Here is an 18,965-nt window from a genome sequence, read left to right as displayed (position 1 = left end):
TTTTTCATCAAATCGGTCTTCGTCCTTTATCTTTCACAGAAAAGACGTGTTTCAATTTTTCTCTACAACAATAAGTTACTTTTGCACTGTAGATAAATTCGCGGAAAAACGAAAATATCTGTATATGTTTGTGGAAAGTATCAAGAATACTTACTAGCTTATATATAGAAAATTACATTTTATATAGAATTATATTATATAATTATATTATTTTATAAAGAAAATTCCGAAATAATTAAGTACTTTTAAAAATTAATACAAAAAGTGCAAGTGTCAACTGGACATTAAATATCCGTATTTAAATGTGACTGTGAGATTGAGGGAATATTAAAGATTAAGTAAAATTTAAATAAATTAATATTTCTTAATGAAAAATATCTCTGCAGTTTTTACTTTTCTCTTAAATTCCAAATATCAAGATCGATTCTGCGAAAAAGCAACTTAACGAATCAAATAGGGCATAAGTAAATGAACATATATATATGGAGTATCAATGCTTATTTATTGGATGTATACGGTCTATACATTCTTTTCAAATAACATGTCGTGGTAACTACAGCAGAACGATGTTTCCGGTTGCTAGTGGATCAATCTAGATATCTTGCAGGCGTTATACTTACAGGCAAACATTTATGTATATTACGTGCGTACGCGCGTTTCACGCGTTTAATATGTTCCGGCAATCTTGGGATTAATACAAGATAAAATTAACTATATAATTAGCGATGTATTTACAAACTCACCTTCTTCTCTCTTTACTTGATATACTCGTCGAACTTGTTACCTACACACATATCTATCTATATAATCATTATCTACACATGTATAAAGTATACTCTAGAGATGAATCGGCCGCGGATTCCGTCATTTTTTTTCTCGGTTTTCTCGATTTTGCGGCTGCTTTTTTTTATATATAGCGGATTACGTCATACAGCTGATTCATTGTATCGATTAGCATCGATTTTGCGCGAAGTTAGTGCAAACATCTGATTAATCCGAGTATCTTTCGTACGATATATTGTATAAGTGTATAGATACCAAAACGGATTGTCAGACACCCTTGCTGCATCTTCAATATTTCGACACCCTCAAGGCGCTTTCAACGCTTCTCTTGAAGAGCGATGATATTTACTTTTTTATTGTCTACTGGAACAGCTTTATTGCAACGTCATTTGGTTTACATATTGCCTGCTGGCATTGATGATGAATACATTCTTTCGATATCAAAGTTTTTCTTCTCCTCTAAGATGTTACCTTATCGCTTGAAAGAACCATAACACGATTTAGCAGCCACCAAAGTCGATAAAATATATTTTTAAAAAATATCGTCAAGCCTCTTGCTAAATCTTGCAATGTCTGGTCTGAAGATTCAAGAACAAAGATTGTCCGTTTCAAAGAGATATTATTCTCAGAGCACTTAAAGTCATCTAAAAAATGCTAAGCATACGATTAGCATAATCAATTCCACAGACTAATAGGTAGCTTTATTGCTGACATGAACGGAACTGACTTTTTGATCAGTTGATGTCGCCAATATCTTTATATACTTTACAATCGAGTAACTAATCATGTCTTAAGATTTGAGAAACAATTTCCCTTCAGCCGGCTTGAATGACGAATTGAATAATGATGTCGCTATCGTCCATTAGAAAAATTTCAAATTGTCCAACTGCTGGGGAGAGAGGAAGTTCAATAACTGTCCACACGTCGAGGCATCGAGTAAAATTTCTTCGCGTTCCCAATATCCGGTACAACCCCGAAGAACGAGAGCAGTCGCGCGTTGCCGTTCGTCAAGGGGCTTACTGAGAATACGACCAGATGTGATTTTCGTCAGGTCACTCGGAGTAGCTGGTTTTATCGCTGGCGTCGTCGGGACTGGTCTCGCGATAGGCGTCGCCGGTGCCATTGGCGTGCAGACTTTGGTTGGGTGGCTTGATGACGGTGGGCAGGTAACCGGTGCCAGTGTAAGGCGCGGCCAGGAACCGGTGTCGCGTCGACGGTATGGGAGTGGTGCAGTATGCGGCGCGACTCGCGTATGCCGCTGCTGAAACGGACGCAGCGGATGCTGCCGCCGCCGATGCCAGGGCGCCCGCCAGCGGCGAGAACGCCGATTTCGGCTGCAGACTGTCCTCGCAGACTAGCACCTCCATGGCGGATACCACATCGCCTGCGACACACAGGCAGATTCTCTGTCTTTCATCTTCACGGCAAAACCTGCCCGCGATCTCCGTGCGACTTACAAAGCCGACGAAATTTCCCGTCGGCAAGAAAGAGACATAACAATGTGCATCGCGCGACACGAGTGAAGCTAAGATTTTGAAATTCAAATTCAGTACGAGAAACTTGCAACTATTGTATCGATATGGAATACATTCAGATAGAGTTTATAATTTTTTGAAGAGTCGATAGAATGGGAATGAAATGAATAACAACTCTCACGTTAATTTGTTTTAGGAAGACTGAAGAAATACTTCAACCATGGAATACTAGAAGATCCTACCTTTGCAACGATGAAGAAGCGCTTCGACATCGGCACGACGTCTTCCAGGAAACACACGCAACAGAACATCCACCGGTGAGCGGTGCTGCTGCTGCTGCTGCTGCTGTTGTTGCTGCAGCTGCAACCCGCAGGTCTGCTGGATGTTCTGCATTTGCATCTGCATCTGGATCTCCCGCGGTTCGGGTATATGATGATGATGTTGATGCTGATACAGTGCTGGCGAGCAATACGCCAGCGAACTCGCCGTCGGCCCGTAGAGAGGCGCATACGGAGGAAAATGCACCGCTGTCGCCGCGGCCTGCAATCGAGCGAGTTTCTCATTTGAGAATTATCGCTCGTGTCCGGCGGCGATCTATCGTCCCGCATCTTCGAATAAAGTTGAGACTTCCTCCCTGTTCTGTTTGATATCATGCCGCGACGAAAGCAGGAATATCAAACATTTCTTCAGGAAATGATTCTATTCTCATTGCAATTGTACTTTTCTGATAATAATTTTCCACGAGAGGAAAAATTAATGCAAGAAGAGAGATATAAAAGTTTTTAGTTCTAATATATAAATATCATTCTTATACACATATAAAAGAACTTTCAATTCAGATAAGGACGTAAAGCGAAGAGTAATGTGTTGTTAATTTAATGATCTATGTTGAAAGAAATCTTTGTTTGATTCAATATGTACTCAATATGTCTCCAAACCATACGTGACATTAATATTTGTGTGTGTTAGTCATATTAGAATTATTATGAACTAAAGAGATATCTCTAAGAGATCTCCAAGAGATTTAGATGGGAAACAACATCAGAAGAAGTATGTTGGCACATAAAATTACGAGGACATGAGGAAGATAACAGACTGAAATTACGTTTCTCCCAATATGCGTTACGAAAATAACTGCTTCGGATCGATATCAAGATCAGATTAGAGATTAATTTGACAAGATATCACGATGCGATTTATCGTTCTCCCTTGATAAGAACTAAAAGTGCAGGACTCACTAATGGCGGTAGCGGGGGACTAGGTCTAGGCTGTACCAGATCCACCGGTTGCAGAGTCTGCTGCGTCTGCGGGGGACTGCCGCTTTTGCGTAGACTGAGGTTCTCCGGTGCCGGAGTATCCTCCCTTTGTGGTGTTAAAGCCGGCGTCAGCGGCGGCGTGTGTGTCGGACTTTGCGAGCCCGGTTCAGGACTACCTTCCTCGGAATCGTTCAGGCTGCTGGTGCGCTTCCTCAGCGTCGCCTCGGATTCCGGTATTCCCGACGACGTCGACACCACTGTAACATTCGATCGTTCGCCACTTTAGTCGGGGAACTTCGCGTGGAGAGCTCAACAGTTTGTTCGTCTTGTCAAAGCATGCCCGAGCGAGTAGGGGCGCTTAAAGTCAATCGTACCGAGGGCTAATTAGAACACGGACTAATAATGTAATTTTCTCATAGAGTAAGTCATCGACTGAAATATCTAAATCTCTTTGACTCGAAAGTATAATATAGAGAATGCATAGAACGATTTAAATAATTTCGAAAGAAATATGAGGAACTTGCTCTCTCAAGATAATTTTTCTGTGTTATTAATGATATTAATATTTTTTGAAAAAACTACCTTATCTTCGTAAAATTGTTCGGCAAAAAGAATTATAAAAATTTATATAATTCTCAAATAATGTGTAATAATTATAATAAGTTTACCTAGTGAACGATCGGCTCGCAACTCGCCACCAGAGTCGGAATCACGATCGTCTTCGTTACCAATGTCGCTGGTTGACAGGATCGTTGTCGTCGTACTCTCGGATATTCTAGATCGTTTTGATCCTGAAACAGAACGCGTTACGGTATCCTCTGGACATTTTTACGCAAAAGAATAAACTGCGATCTCGTTTTATTTATTATTTCACACAGATGAATAACTCTAATCTAAAATTGCTCATCTTGCAGCCTTGATGAAAAAAATAGAATGGCGAGGTATTGACTTTTGATCAGACGTTGCGAGCTACATCAAGATGCTCGTGACCAGAACTCTCGATAGGAAGCTTAGTTCGATAGTCTATGCCTCGCTTAATGATATCCTGACCTCTCGAGGGTGCCGTTATAGCACGCGTGGGCGTGTATGCATGTGCACGGCTATTGAGCCGTCAGCAATGCGTGAAAGAATTCCGTGAAGCTTGTTGGTGGGTCGTGCACTTAGGTGGTGGAAGTCTGACCGCTCGTTAAAAAGTTTAACCGTCCGTTTATTAATAAGGGAGAGATTGATAGAATGGGGAAATGTAGCCAGAACGGCTACGCGAATGGTTTCCGTTTTCACCCCCTTATGAACCCTCTTGTACGCGTGTACAAGCGCCCCTTCGCGTGCCGTTTAAGCACGGGGCTCTTTAACATGCGCTTAACCGCGATTTCTCCGTTCAGCGAGTTACGTACCTGAACAATGTGGGTCGGTGAACATATGATTGATCAATTAGTTACAATTATTTAATCGTTTTCCTATTTTTTTATTTTTTTCCATACTGCGGTTTGGAAATAATTAGATTATAATTTTATTTTTACTTTAAAACATGGGCGTAATTATACTTTTTGTTGATTATTGCTTTATTTTGCTACTTCACTTCGTTCGTTGATTTCACAGTGATACAGAGTAATATCGAAAGAATCAAGCACGAACGGAAAACGTTACTCACAGCAAGAGACCGAGAGCAAATTCCGTAGCAGGATACAGCTATCTCTACACTACCCCAACAGCGTGGTATTTAGATAATAATATTAATATAATTGACATCCAGCAGACGTCAAAGGAAAGGAATGCAATATCGAGAGCTGGTGTTAATGTAGCTGCTGGCGCACCGAGAGGATTCTTAAACCCCGATATGCTGCTGCTGCGTTTGTGTAAGTGTACACACTGACAAGCGCGTATTCAGGTCCCGGGTAGGAATCGCCGGTAGATATTACTGGCAGAGTCCGTTATTAAAATATCATTCTCTCAGGGACTACCCTCGGCACCAACCCCTCTGGCTTGCACCGTGTATGCCGCTCTCACACAACGTTGAAATTCATATCCCTATGTAACCTTCATAAAGTGACGGCGTAACGAAGTGCATATTTGCTGGATCCTTCAAGGTGTCGAGTGTCCGTGCTGCATTTCTCAAATGTACATAGGGTGTCTGAAATTCCGCATACGTCCAGTGAAATACTGTTACAATCATGGATCGTGACGAGTCGACGATCGCGATAGCTGAAGCTATCTTGAATAATTAACAGATCAGTTTTTAAATCAAATTTTTGGAAATTCATCCATTTAGAAATGAGTGGATCGTTGTGAAAAATATCAAAAACAGCTCTCACCAAAGTTGCGGACTGTATAAGATTGATCAAAGAATTTGTAATGTCCTGTACAACATTTCAAAATACGTGCGCGACTAGTCGCAAGTACCTGTCTAATCAATACTAGAAAAGGTGAGAAAGACGAGACCATTGTGAAACATTGCAGCCTCTTGGGCAAAGCGAAGCAACGCGACACAATGGGGAACACAGTATCGCGAATGGGAATCTTTTTCTCCCTTCTCTTCCTTCTCTTCTGCTGATACTTGTCTTGTATTTCGAGAAGGGTGCGTATGCAATTTATTGTAATCTCTCCTGTCCCGGGCACACACGAATGAGAGACCTAACTTCTCTTGGATGTCTTCCGACGCGAAGCGACCGTATACATCCAGTCTGTATTTTGAGACGCGCCTCGCGGAAGTTAATAAAAACGAAGAAGCGAAGAACACCGTGGCACTAGTACGTACGTGTGTACGCGTGTATGTACACTCAGCCACGGCGACTTACTGAAGAAACACGAATTTACACTCGTTCCAGCAAGAATTCGAGCAACAATTTTTACGTGTGAAATCTTGGCATCAGCATACTACGTAATTTATAAATGCAGTCACTTCATTCATGTGCATCGCACCAATCACACGTCTGCCATGGACAATCCTGCCAGTCAGCGCATTCTTACGGCGCGATCGGTGATGGCGATTAATTAGACGTGTTCGGCGATGTACATACGAGTAAAGCCCAGCACGAATCTCCCTTGACCGACCATGACAAGACGCACTCGAAGCAGATACACGCGCGGCAGTGGCAGCGGCGGCGGATGTTGTTGTAGGTCTACGCCCTAAACCTGCGGCGGCGTGGCGTATCAGCGCACGGTGGAGACAGACGCGGACAATGGAATCAAGCGAGGACAATACCGAATAATTTAGAATGGCACATAGATATTGGGAGAGACTCCGGCCTACGGCGGCAGCGCATAATAGAGAATAGGAGTAATAGGACACAGCCTGTGGGGCAACTGTGGAGGACACGAAACATCCCTATAAATTAGGCTTAGGCGAAACGAGCCTAATTGCGCGCGTGTGCGTCCATCCGTGATGCTTTTGGATACAAGGTTTTCTTCTTTCTGCTCAATCTTCTTCTCTTGTAAGAAAATAATTTAACACGTTCGCCACTACGTGTCACATATTACACATGTGACACGGGTGTGTGCTCACAGTCATACATGATGATCAAGCTGTCTTCAAAAGTCCTCTCTCCCCCTCCTCCTCTCTCTCTCTTTCTCATTAGAATTGATATCAATCAATTCTAGTAGAATATGAATTATGTTCGATAGCTTTTATTAATATTTTCGGTAATCTTGGTATCTTGAACCCTTATGTAACTCCACAGTGGCATTTTGAGTTTGTCAGTTCCGGGCTTGAAGATTATGCGAGGGAAGCAGTGGCATGAATTATCAGTTCCTCTATTGTTCGCTAGATCGTAAAGTAGCTGGAGTGTCTACGCAGGACTCTGAAACGTTTCCTCTTTCTTTGGCTGCGCATGCGATTGATAAACGACTTTTGTACACGATGTTAATTTGAAAGAGCTATTAAATTACAGCTGGAAGTAATTTATGTCAAAAGTTTTCTTGCTATAAACTAAAGCTTTCCATTCATATCGAGCCATTGTAATATTTAAAAGTGTGATAAATTTTGAACCACCTGAACAGGAACAAGCATAAGAAAGTGAATTAAACTGAAGCTATATATACGCATTTCAGAAAAAAATTAATACTAATTAACAACTCGACTTGGAAGAGGAAAATACTGCGATGGCAGGAAAAGAGAAAATGAAAGAAAGAAATCCAGAATTGTGCAGCCAGTAGAATATCGCGATGTACACACGGTGAGCAGCAGCAGCAGCAGAATATCGGTATGTTGGAACTCGATACCGGAAACGGGATCTGAGCAACGAGAAAAGACTCTCATTATTACGTATCGATACGCTCGGAAAATAGCAGCGCCGGATCTACCGCGCAGAAATGACGCAGTCGATCGAGAGCCGATGCGAGAGCTTGAAGAAAAGGCAAGTTCCTTATCGAGCACGAGAGAAGTGGGAAGAACGGGAAAGGAGACGAGAGGAAGAGAAAGAAAAAGAGAAAGGGAAAGAGAGAGGAGAGTGAGTGAGATTAGGGGAAGGGAAAGAAAAAAGGGAGAGATGGAAAGCAGGAACGAGAAGAAGGGCTCTTCAGCCAGCAGCGACAGCAACAGCGAGCAACAGCCCGATCAGTCATTAAATCGTCGCGATTCCCTTTTATTTTCGAGCTTGCGTACATGTGTGCACGCGCGCGTTTATATATCCATGTATATGTGTTTGGATATGCATATTTGTGTGAGAGAGTACGTGTGTGTGTGTGTGTGTGTGTGGGAGAGCACTACTGTACAACGTCCATGTGTTTTCGCTGTGTATCGCGATGAAAAGGGTGAATACGGCTGCGAGATGGTTGTGTGTATATCCCGCGGTACATGATGTATAGGGTGAGAGTCGAAGGAGAGAGAGAGAGAGAGGGGGGGAGGAGGGAGGAGAGAGGGGGTGACGGAAAAGGATGGAAGGAAAAAAGAGAGAAAGAGAAAAAAGCGAGGGTAGGAGAGAGAACTTGGAGAGCGATCGGGCGTAACGTTTTTAATTGTTTCGCGCCCAGCCGCCTTTTGTTTTGGCGTTTATGCCTCGTAAACGTTTGCCGGGCTGGCTCTCCGATAGTGGTAGGCTTTCCCTGAGGAGGGGATGTGCGATTCGTCCACCCTTCCCATGCCGTCGTTTCCATTCCCCTGCCACAGGGGTTTCTTCGGAGCTCGTCCTTCCGCGCTACGTCCCGCTTCTTTTTCCGAGAAATATAACGTGGTCGTTAGTTTTTTTCCCTTCTACCAGTCGCGCCGGTTCTACAGCAATGGTTTTCACACTCTGCTGGATACTCGCCAATGCGTTACGTTTGCGAGACCGAGCCGCCATGTTGTCGCATGCCGGAAGAAATTTATCCGCGACTGACTACGACAATTCAGTCTACAAGTGTTTGTTGGATTATTATTCGTGAGTAAATCACAATTCATAATTTTATTTGTCATGTAATATGCAAAATTAAAGAATCAGATTACTCTAAAATGTTTTTTCCGCGTTCTATGTATCTCATAAAATTAAAAATATTATATAGTATTTAATGAGACTGTAAAATATTTATATGAGAGATTCTATCATGTTTATCTATTAAAGATGTAAGATTGTCACGTTTAATGTTAATCAATGTAAATGCAAGTGGGAGAATGGTCACTTTGCTTTAGTATTCAAGAAGATCGGATTCCTTCCACATGCTAATCAAGTACTTGCTTCAAACTAATTGAGTCGACTGGATCAAGTGATTCTTTTATATTCGCGGAAGGAGCAAACGAGCGAAGCCTCTACCGCCGTAAAAGTATCTAATTTCGCTTTTTCTTTCTTTTCAGAAGGGCTAATCATTATGGCTTCCAGAGATCATCTTAAACGGTCTTCGTGGAAACTAGGTTGCATCCAGCTAATCATGGATATCTATGATATAAAAATATCTTTGAAATATTGATAAACTTTTCATTCGAAGAAAAAGGGAAAAAAATTCACCTACCGATATGCAAAGAAAAATGTAGTCTAGTTTTTTCAAAATATCTTATAAAAGTTGCGAGTAAAAAAGATGCATAGCTTTGCAATAAATTCGTTGAAGGTATATAAAAAAATTACTGCCATGCATTAAGGCCTGTGTCATAATATTTCATTCAGTCCAACAATAATTAATATCTATATTAAATAAAATATTCAATTTTGTTGTTTATAATATATGAAAGGTACTATTATGATGTATAATATATTTCTTGTATAGTTGGAATCGTATTAAACAGGCCAAATGTTAAAATGTAAAAACAGAGCAATCTAGCTATCATAATAGTTCGAATTATTTACAATAGCTACAATTTCAGTGCCTTCATTCCATCTTCACAATTTTTAAACATTTTGAAGCATCGAATAACAAGTTCATCTACTACATACTCATCTCCACGTCATCCTTATACACGCAGAGGATCAGCTTTTATTCACTTTGCATTTACACCGAGTTACCAGGATGAAATCACGTTCAAGATGGTATTTAGCGACATCAATAGAGATCAACCTGCCAAGGATCTCCATACCGCTTGCAATCCTAGGGGAATTCGATGAAGCGGAGAGGAACGTAGTCGGAACGCTGGCAGAAGTTTTGTTCAAACACTCTTAGAGACGTGCTCCTTCGGCGGCGTTGCACGTGTACATGCATTCGACCCCGAGAGTGGGTACACCTATGCAAATAGGTAAGGTCGGGCCTGGCCTTACCTATCTGTCCGCGTTTGTGTTCCCCGAAGTCCTGCTGACTCTTTGCAAACAATGTTGCCAGGCACATCGTAAGAGCATAAGTAGCCGTGCGAGCGTGCCGCGATCTTGCTTTACCTGGGCTTCGAATTTGATTACTTAAATCATGTTTGCCAAGTTTCTGCGACGCGAATATATACTTTGGTGCCACAAGCCGATGTAATGAGTAATTGATTTACAACGCTGATCCCGTTACCAACATCTCCTTTCTCTATTTTATGATGGAACCCTCTTGACGGTAAAGATCATTCTTCAACGTAAGCACAAAACCGTACAAATACAAATACTTGTGAAATTTGATTTCGCAATTCTTCAGTTTTATATAAGTTAAAGTCTAAAGTCCTAGTGCACTCTCTCATCCACTAAAGTCCTTATTTCACAGAAAAATTCAAGAAAGAAAGGACGTGTTAGATATATAATTGAACTTTCAATATTTTCTAGAGATTTATCGTGCGATCGGAATCTTTCTTACGTCGTTTCTACCGCATTGAAGACACGCCGCGCGAATTCACACGAGCGCGGGTGCGATCCAAAGAGCGCACAGGGGAGTGTATTACAGCGGGGACGAAATAATTTCCTGGTGTCCTCCGCAGCCACGAGGAACGAAGAACGGAAGCGAACTGGTCTTTCACAAAGTTTCTTGGACACTCGAAGAAGCTTCTCTCTCTCCTGCGAGAAACTACCGGATAATGGTCCCCGGTAGACGGAACGACCAAGTGATCCTTACGGGATAAAGGGTATGTCGCACACGTACGTGCAAAAGGCGTCTACTGCTTGCGTGTGTGCACCAGCTTCCACAAAGCGTATACTCTCTGCCTCTCCACGGAGAATTTCAGCGGAAAGACCAAATCTCTACATCCTCCTTTTCGACGTAATGACTATGCCGCGCGGCGTTCGACCCTTTGCGCGCAACCTACCCTCGTGCACTTTAATCGCTCGTAAATGTCACTTGATATAATTCAACCGCAATTAACTATTCATAATAATCTATTACGCACAATTGTATTATAAATAATTAAATAAAAATCGAGTATAAATATTTTCACTTAAAATGCAATTGTAGCAAATGTATTACAAAATTTTTAAGATGAATGGATTTTGTCACATGAATACACTCTGCCTGAGAGAAAATCGTGGAAATATCCTTAAGCGCGAAAAATTGATAGCAAAAATTCCCCAAAAATTTCACGCGCGATCTCATGACTGTTGTAAAAATTATCAAAACGAAGTGACGATGCTGACATTGCGAAAGACAGATGAAATAAACGAGCCACAGCCTTCTGGCATCTCATCGAAATTTTCTCCGCGCGTTCGAAGAAAGGGATCTTTTTTTTCCTTTTTGTGAAAAGTCGCGAGTGTTCGTTCCTTTAGCATTAAGCAAAAAGAGGTGGATATCTCTTTCCCCCGCTCGCGATATAATGGGGGCTCGTCGAGTTTCTCTTCTCTACCGAGAGTGCACCCATCCACTTGGCAGTAGGCAACCTCGTGATCTCTCCGACCTATCCAGCAAAGAAAGAGATATATATATATATAGAGAGAGAGGGAATTTGTATGTGTCTGTATGTACGTATATGTATATCTCTGTATACCACCGAACAAACCCAGAATCTCCCGCGGTCGAAGGCACTGGCCCGAGAAATTCAATTACTGCTAAACTTCTCGACTGGAGACTCTCCCCGACTCATCTATATACTACTGTAAGCACTCTGTTTCGAAGATCGGCCAGAGAGACATCTTATGTCTCCCTCGTCTCGCAGGTACATTCGAGAATATAATTGAAACCAGGTGCATTCGAAGGATTTCGCTGCCGCAATTAGACAATTTGCGATTTGTACTGTTTTCAATGACGGATTAATCAGATTAGATTACATTATTACATGATAATTAAAATTTTTATAGCACAGCATTAAACTATAGACTAGATAATCCTGCAGTAAACAAACATAAGAAATCATTAGAAGTTAAATGGATTACAATTTAAATATTTTCAAAATGGGATTGTCACAAAATTAAATGTTTACTGACTTTCTGAATGCAGATTAATTTTGATTTATGAAAAACTTAACTGATTTTTGCAAGATGATTTATAGTTGATATACAAAGTTTTGCAAACAATTGATTGATACACAAAGGTGCCAATAAGGTGTATGTACTTATCACAGAAGCAAGAATACACTTGCCAGGACGCGTGTGCACTCCACTTACATTATATAAGGTGAGAATGAGCCGTCACAGGAAAAGAAGTCTGCAGAAAGAGAGCGGAAGGGTCGAGCGAGTAAATTAAAAGCCGCCACTAACGAGTACGACTTTTGCTTCGAGTGGTATAGTAAGGACCCATGAGCTCATGGCCATTATTTACTTAACAACATTATGGCCCGCGGCCACTTGCCCTACTTCAAGGCGTGGTACGCACGTTCCTAATGGGCACTCGTCCACAAACCATGCGTGTCGCACGCACATGCGCGCCCGCTTCTCGGTCGCGTGCCGCCGATTATTATACCGGTATATCGCTCTTTTCCCAACTAGCAATACACTTGCATCACCGGGTGATCTCGTCCAATTTTCGTTTTTACAATATATCCCTCGAAGGGACTTAATCCTTGCTGATCATGACAACATAGTCCACTTACCAAGGACGGCGTCACCTTTCTCGATCTTCGGCTGCCGATACTCGTCCTGGGTGGACCTCTTCCTTGGCAGAAGGCCACATTCGGCAGGTTGCTGAAGCTGCGTCTGGATATGTGCAGCGGCGGCGGCGGCGGCCGCTGCAGCTGCAGCCGGTATCGCAAGGCCCGCCGAACTCGCCACATGCGGGGGCGGACTACCAGCTGGCGTCGCGCCGGCGGCCGCTGGTAAAACGGGGGCGGTGGTACAGCTGCCAGCATTGTATTGCAGTTGCAGGCCCAACTCGCGCGCTTCGCTTTCCTCCTGGGCCTGTTGCCGTCTAAGCGCAACCTGAAACAATTGGTTCGTCGCCTAAAAATCGATAGAATAACAAGAATTAAGAAGGCTGTACTTATATTGATGTAATTTGTGTACCGATGCGAAAAAATGCATTGCAAAAAAAGACTTATTAGAAGTTAGAAGAGGAGAAACTTGATGTATGTTCATGCATGTACGAACATGCGTTGCGTTCCTTATGTTCGGATCGCAGAAATTATTAAGCGTTTTATTGACTGTTGAATGATGGGAAAGAAAAAAAGCGTTCGCGAAGAAAAGATGGTGAGATTTCAAATGAAATTGAACCGGACCGAGTATAAGCCGATCACCGAGGGTGCTCGGAAATAAATCTCAGGTTTGTGTATAGTATTACGATCCTGAAACGTTACATGAGCCGGTAATTCTATCTGTGCGATCTATCAGCTACACTAACATCCTGCGCTTACATCAAATTCAGAAAACAATATGTCAATGATAGTTCCTAATCTTCTATTTAATGTAAATCAAATATCTTCAATGTTATCTTCAAGGAATATAAATTTTAACATATGGATGTATACGTAAGATAATACAAAATCAACAATCGACTTTAAATGAATAATTTAAATGAAACTGAACATTATTATATTAATTGTGTCATCTCTCTCTCTTTTTGAAGTTAAAGTTTTAATTGATATTTCGATTTACTCTTCGAGTGTTATGATATGTAACTCCGAAGTCCTTGAATAAATAATGCAGCGAGATATTATTATATCAATTGCCTCATCTATCTCCCCAAAATTAAATTTTTAATTGATAAATTAATTCATTTCTCTCTCGTTACGATAATTATGTAACTCGAAAACTCTTGAATGAATGATATGGAGTATTATTATAATACTTGTGTCATCTATCCTTTTAATTAAATATATTCTTTTTCAGCAAGCTTCACATATTTTATCTCTTACAATACATCTCTTAATAAATATTATATGTTTAAAACTTTTAATAACGTGATTCTTTTTTATTATATATGAATCGAAACATTCCTCTCTCTCTATCTCTCTCTCTCTCTCTATCTCTCTCTCTCTCTCTCTTCATTCTTTGAGAATTATTGTTTACTAAAATACACAAATTTGAGGCGATTTTCAAGTAAGTAAGCTCTTCAATTGCGTGTTCATAAATGATAGATTAGTGATAAATGTCAAACGAGATCTTACCTGAGCAGCCATGACGCGTTGTCTCTCGGCAATAAGGGTGCACTTGGCACACACGCAATCCCGCCATCGGCAGTAACGCTTGTGTCCCTTGAGCGCAGATACGACCCCGTGATTACGACATCGTGCGCATTTAGGGGTCCGCTGATACCTCTCAGCACTGGCGCGTAGAAAGAACGCGGCTGGCAGCACGTGATGTTGCTGCTGCTGATGCTGCATCAACTGACCCACGTCGACGCCGAGGCCAACGCCACGGGGTAACGACATGTCTGTTACTTAACGTTAACGATATTCGTCGGGAGGAGTATTCCCGGTGACGATCAGCGCGATCACCGCGCACTGTAAAGAGTTCTGGTCGGACGTGAAACCGCATACTCGACGACACTCGCCCCCATGCCGAAGGTGTTCCTGGATCTCTCTTCGGCGAGTGTCTTAAACCGCACTACGCTCTTTTCTATCACGAACTGATGACGTGAAATCGATACTTTCGATGCGTTCACACTGTGCCGCGATCGTGTCACGGACTAAGCAATTTCCACGCGTCTCATCGTAGAAACGCGTAAAATTCAACGCTTACTGTTCATGACAAGAGCGATGAACAGAGCTGAGTGGCAAAGGTAAACGAGTAGGTGGTTTCCGGTTTATCATACGCGCGCACGCGCCCGCACTCCCGTAAGTTCGTACTCGACTGCTTACTGTCACACGAAGAACGACACCCGCTCGTTCGGCTGTCGGGGGCCGAAATGCGGAATCGCGCCCCACGACGCGCTCTCGCTTCCTCTCACTCCCTCTCGCTCGCCGGCATTGTCAACAATTGCAGCATCCCGGGTGAGTCGATTCAGGTAGCGCGCGCGAATAGATAGAGAGGCGGTAGCGGCAGCAAAGTGGGAGCTCAAGGGGGCCGCTCTTTCACCAGGGCGGGAGGAAGGATAGCGGGAGAAAGAGAGAGAGAGAGAGAGAGGAGGCGAGAGCAAGGGAAAAGGACAGGGATGGAACCCGCGATCGGGGAGGGATAGGGCAGAAACTAACGGCCCCCTCCACACTCCACGAGCGCGAAATAAAACACTGTGCCACAGTGTTCCACCCCGAGGCCTCGGCCAAACACGAGGTTGCGCTGGGTCGCGGCCACGCCCCCGCCCGCTACCGATTGGCAGGCCCATGCTGTACCAAACGGAGATGTTAAGAGTTTATATCTGCCGTAGAGTGAAAGGGGGACATACCTAGCTGCGTACCCACCTACTTACCTTTACTCACTCACCCCTAGAGGTCGGGGTGTAAGTATGCGTCGGTTGTGTGTATCTTCCGTGCGGTGCGATGGTGATGACGGTGATGGTGGTGGTAGCGGCACAACGGACACACGGCACAAACACATTATTCTTTTATTTAAAACCCGTTCCGGGCATAAAACACAATGCGGAGCGATGCTCAGACGTTTCTCCACGCTCCGCCTTTTGTTTCGACCGACTGTTCTTAACCACGCACGCCTTTCTCGTCCTCTCCCACTCGAGGAACGTGTCCCTTCTTTCTTTTCCTTCTTTTTTCTCTCCTCCGTCCGTACGTATCGTGTCGCAATCCTCTTTCCTTTTCTCTTTCTCTCTCTGCTCGCTGTTCCCCTCCCATGCCGCCCTCTCCTTCCCCTCCCCCTAATTCTCTTCTCGCTGGATACGGTCTATAAACCGCAACCAACACCGTCATCGCGACGAGCCTTCTTTGAATCATATTGTACAATGAGATTTCAATGGTATCAGGAGGGACGAGGAGGAGAGAGGGAGAGCAGAGCCCCATTGTCGTTTCACCAATGGCGGCCGATTTTATAGTGATCTAATGTACAGATGTTATTTACCCCGCAATGAGAATAGAATAAAAGCATTGTGTGCATTATGATTTGGATCCCATATCTCTCTACGTTTCTACCTACTTACCCTACCTAAACTACCCTATCTAACACGTCATGTATGTAATGTAGACGTGAGTGGAAACCAATGCCCTCCGTTTCTGACGCGTTCCTAAGTTCGAAGAGTAACAATCATGGTATCAGTTATCTGAATTCTACTGATCGATACATGTCATTCGGGGATTCCACTATATTTACGCTGGATAGTCTGACATCGCTCTTCTCTGTGACATACTGAGAATCATGGAAATAAATGCTACTTCTGTTTCCGAACAACGTAATGCATCTTTGATGACCAAAGATACCTAAAGGATGTATTTACAATGTCTTTTGGATTTTTCTGCTGTCTGGGTAGTTTTGCAATATTTGATTGACATCTGTAATCTGTATGTATGGAAGTTCTCTTCCGAGGAATACGTCAATAATGTATTATATTTCTCACATGATAGACTGGCAGTCAGTCGTATTTTAACGTTTAGTATTACTCGATTCTATATGCGGAAGTCCGATACATGTACATGTTCATGAAAATTCATAAAAAGGGATTGCGCACGCTTTTTAAAGCTTTTTAAAGGAGTGTATAATAAGAATAATGATGTAAAAGCAAATGAACATGTTACGTGATATACATAGTCTCTATAGATGTAATCTATATGATGAAATTATAAAAAAAAGTGAACAGATTAAAACACGTAACTATTTTTAATTATAATACTTTACACGAGCCTTTTTCCGGCTGACACTGAATTATATTGTACAAAGAGATACTTGTGTTTGTCGCGATTCATAACGTGTCACGCGCAGTGCCCCAATATTCATCCGGATAAATTATTCACATTGTAATATAACAATCGATAAAATTAAATATAAGCTGCAAGCACCATTGAGAGTGCCACGCAAGGATGTGCAATAAATATAATCACGACGAGGGATCGCTCGTCTCAATGACGTTCGCGAAGTGATTTTTCATTTGACGGGGGGCGAACAAATTTGAGCAATATTAAAACTATTCTAAATGGGAATATTCGTTGATATCGTTATATACAGCACAGACATGGACCTTTTTTACTCTCGCACATCGGCCACTCAAAGTGAATGTGCGCGCCGATGGGGAAATCAATAAACCAATAGGTATGCCAATACATGCCTGCTTATAAAGTATCACGCACCTTTCATACAATTCAAATCGCGAAGTCAGAAAAGTATGAAGCAATTAATTAAAATTGTCACCTTTATCAAAAGGCTTGAATTGTAATGCTTTTAAAGATTTTAAACATTCGTAAAAGAATAATACGTTTTAAAGGTAATCTTATCTATAAAGTTAATATTTTACTTATTTTATCTATATATTTCTAACATTAAGCTGTTCAAAGATCGTAACATTTTTTGATAATAATATTCGATTACACGAATAATGTGATATATGATGAGATATGAATACACTTATATTTGCAAATGTTAATATTATTTATCACCCAAATAATAATTCTCAATAATAATTATACTTAATACACGTATGATAGATTATATAGATGATAGATTTATCCCAAACTTCCCCACGGTCTTTAACTTTTGTGCTTTTAATGTTACCGAAAAAGTATCAAATTTATCTTCGATGTCGAGTGGCTTAGGGAAGCATTGTTCACCCACGCACTCGAGATTTCCCTCGTGTTGCGTGCACCCTTAGATAAATAGCGTGATCAAGATCAAGATTGCGGCGGTATCGAATTACAATGTTTGCAAACATCGAGTTGACCCTGTAACACTACGACTGATCGAATAAGCATCTCGATGGGATAAGCGAGATTAGATTATAATCGCAATGTCAAAGCTACAAAGAATTTGCAGGTAGGAGACACTTCCTCGGCTCTTTCTCTCTCTCTCTGTCTCTTTCTTTCTTCTCTTTGCTCTGTCCCTCTCTCCTTCACCCCACATCTCATCTCCTTCTCCCCACAGAATTATATATAGTTCATTCTTAAAATCCATTCGTACATAGAATTATAATCTTGATAGAGGCAAAGAAATGTTACATGTAAGATAGAATGGTACATTTTGTTGCTATAATTTTATTACTAAGTAAAGGTTCTATCCCATTTAATAAATATTATGTGGGAGTGTTTCTTCAACAATTGCTAAAATCATTAACACACTAAACCTACCGATAATTTATATATAGCTTATTCTTACCAAATATTATCAACATATGTAGGGGACAAAAAAGAATGAAATCGCAGTCAGATTCTGAAGACGAGAGTGAAGAAAACGACCAGTACATTGAAATTTCTGTTCATGAATTTTTGTCGAATGCAGTACTTTTAATCAAAAATTTAAAAACGGTCATTTGGCCGGCATGGTAGGTTTAGTGTTAATGTTTTTTTTCCACCTTGGGTGATACCATTTCATGCACATATATCGAAAGCTACGTCCAGGTACCGTTATGCGGCATTCAGACCGCTGTCGGGTTGCGATGAAGCTCGCGCGATCTCGTCGCGATCTACCGCGCCGGTGAAATACCGTATGATTTTTTGACGTGCTTTTAACAGATTGAATTGAAAATGGCTCCCTCTGGCTCTCTCGATATATCCACACCGGGCATATCCATATCCGAACAAACGAACGGACGGACGGACGAGGGAGACGAGAGATATATAATTCTTCTTCTCTTCCCTTTCCTATCTCGATCTCTCGCCACCGTCCCACCCCCGTTTTCCTCCACCCTCCCACGACTC

The 18,965-nt window shown here is 41.9% G+C and overlaps 1 protein-coding gene across 1 annotated transcript; it reads right to left on the bottom strand.

Moving 5' to 3' along the window:
• Positions 1-481: 481 nt before the first annotated feature.
• Positions 482-15,104, bottom strand: LOC105280931 (doublesex- and mab-3-related transcription factor A2). The gene is made up of 6 exons (XM_011341805.2): positions 14,346-15,104; positions 12,837-13,161; positions 4,183-4,305; positions 3,497-3,771; positions 2,501-2,798; positions 482-2,167 (listed from the first exon to the last, which is right to left on the bottom strand). The coding sequence occupies exons 1-6, from the start codon at positions 14,607-14,609 to the stop codon at positions 1,836-1,838; spliced, it is 1,617 nt and encodes a 538-aa protein (XP_011340107.1). The 5' UTR covers positions 14,610-15,104; the 3' UTR covers positions 482-1,835.
• Positions 15,105-18,965: the final 3,861 nt, after the last annotated feature.

This window comes from Ooceraea biroi, chromosome 5, assembly GCF_003672135.1.
Source record: "Ooceraea biroi isolate clonal line C1 chromosome 5, Obir_v5.4, whole genome shotgun sequence".
Classification (NCBI taxonomy): domain Eukaryota; kingdom Metazoa; phylum Arthropoda; class Insecta; order Hymenoptera; family Formicidae; genus Ooceraea; species Ooceraea biroi.
The sequence above is the reverse complement of the archived record's forward strand: the minus strand, read 5'-3'. Positions and strand labels throughout refer to the sequence as shown.

What these genes read in the sequence shown, in the direction of transcription:
- LOC105280931 (XM_011341805.2), bottom strand. Translation starts at nt 14,609, where the DNA reads ATGTCGTTACCCCGTGGCGTTGGCCTCGGCGTCGACGTGGGTCAGTTG. An exon ending in GAAAGGTGACGCCGTCCTTG is followed by an intron (nt 4,306 to 12,836) that starts GTAAGTGGACTA and finishes GTTCTGTTTCAG; the next exon opens with GATCAAAACGATCTAGAATA. An exon ending in GCTTCTTCATCGTTGCAAAG is followed by an intron (nt 2,168 to 2,500) that starts GTAGGATCTTCT and finishes TGTGTGTCGCAG; the next exon opens with GCGATGTGGTATCCGCCATG.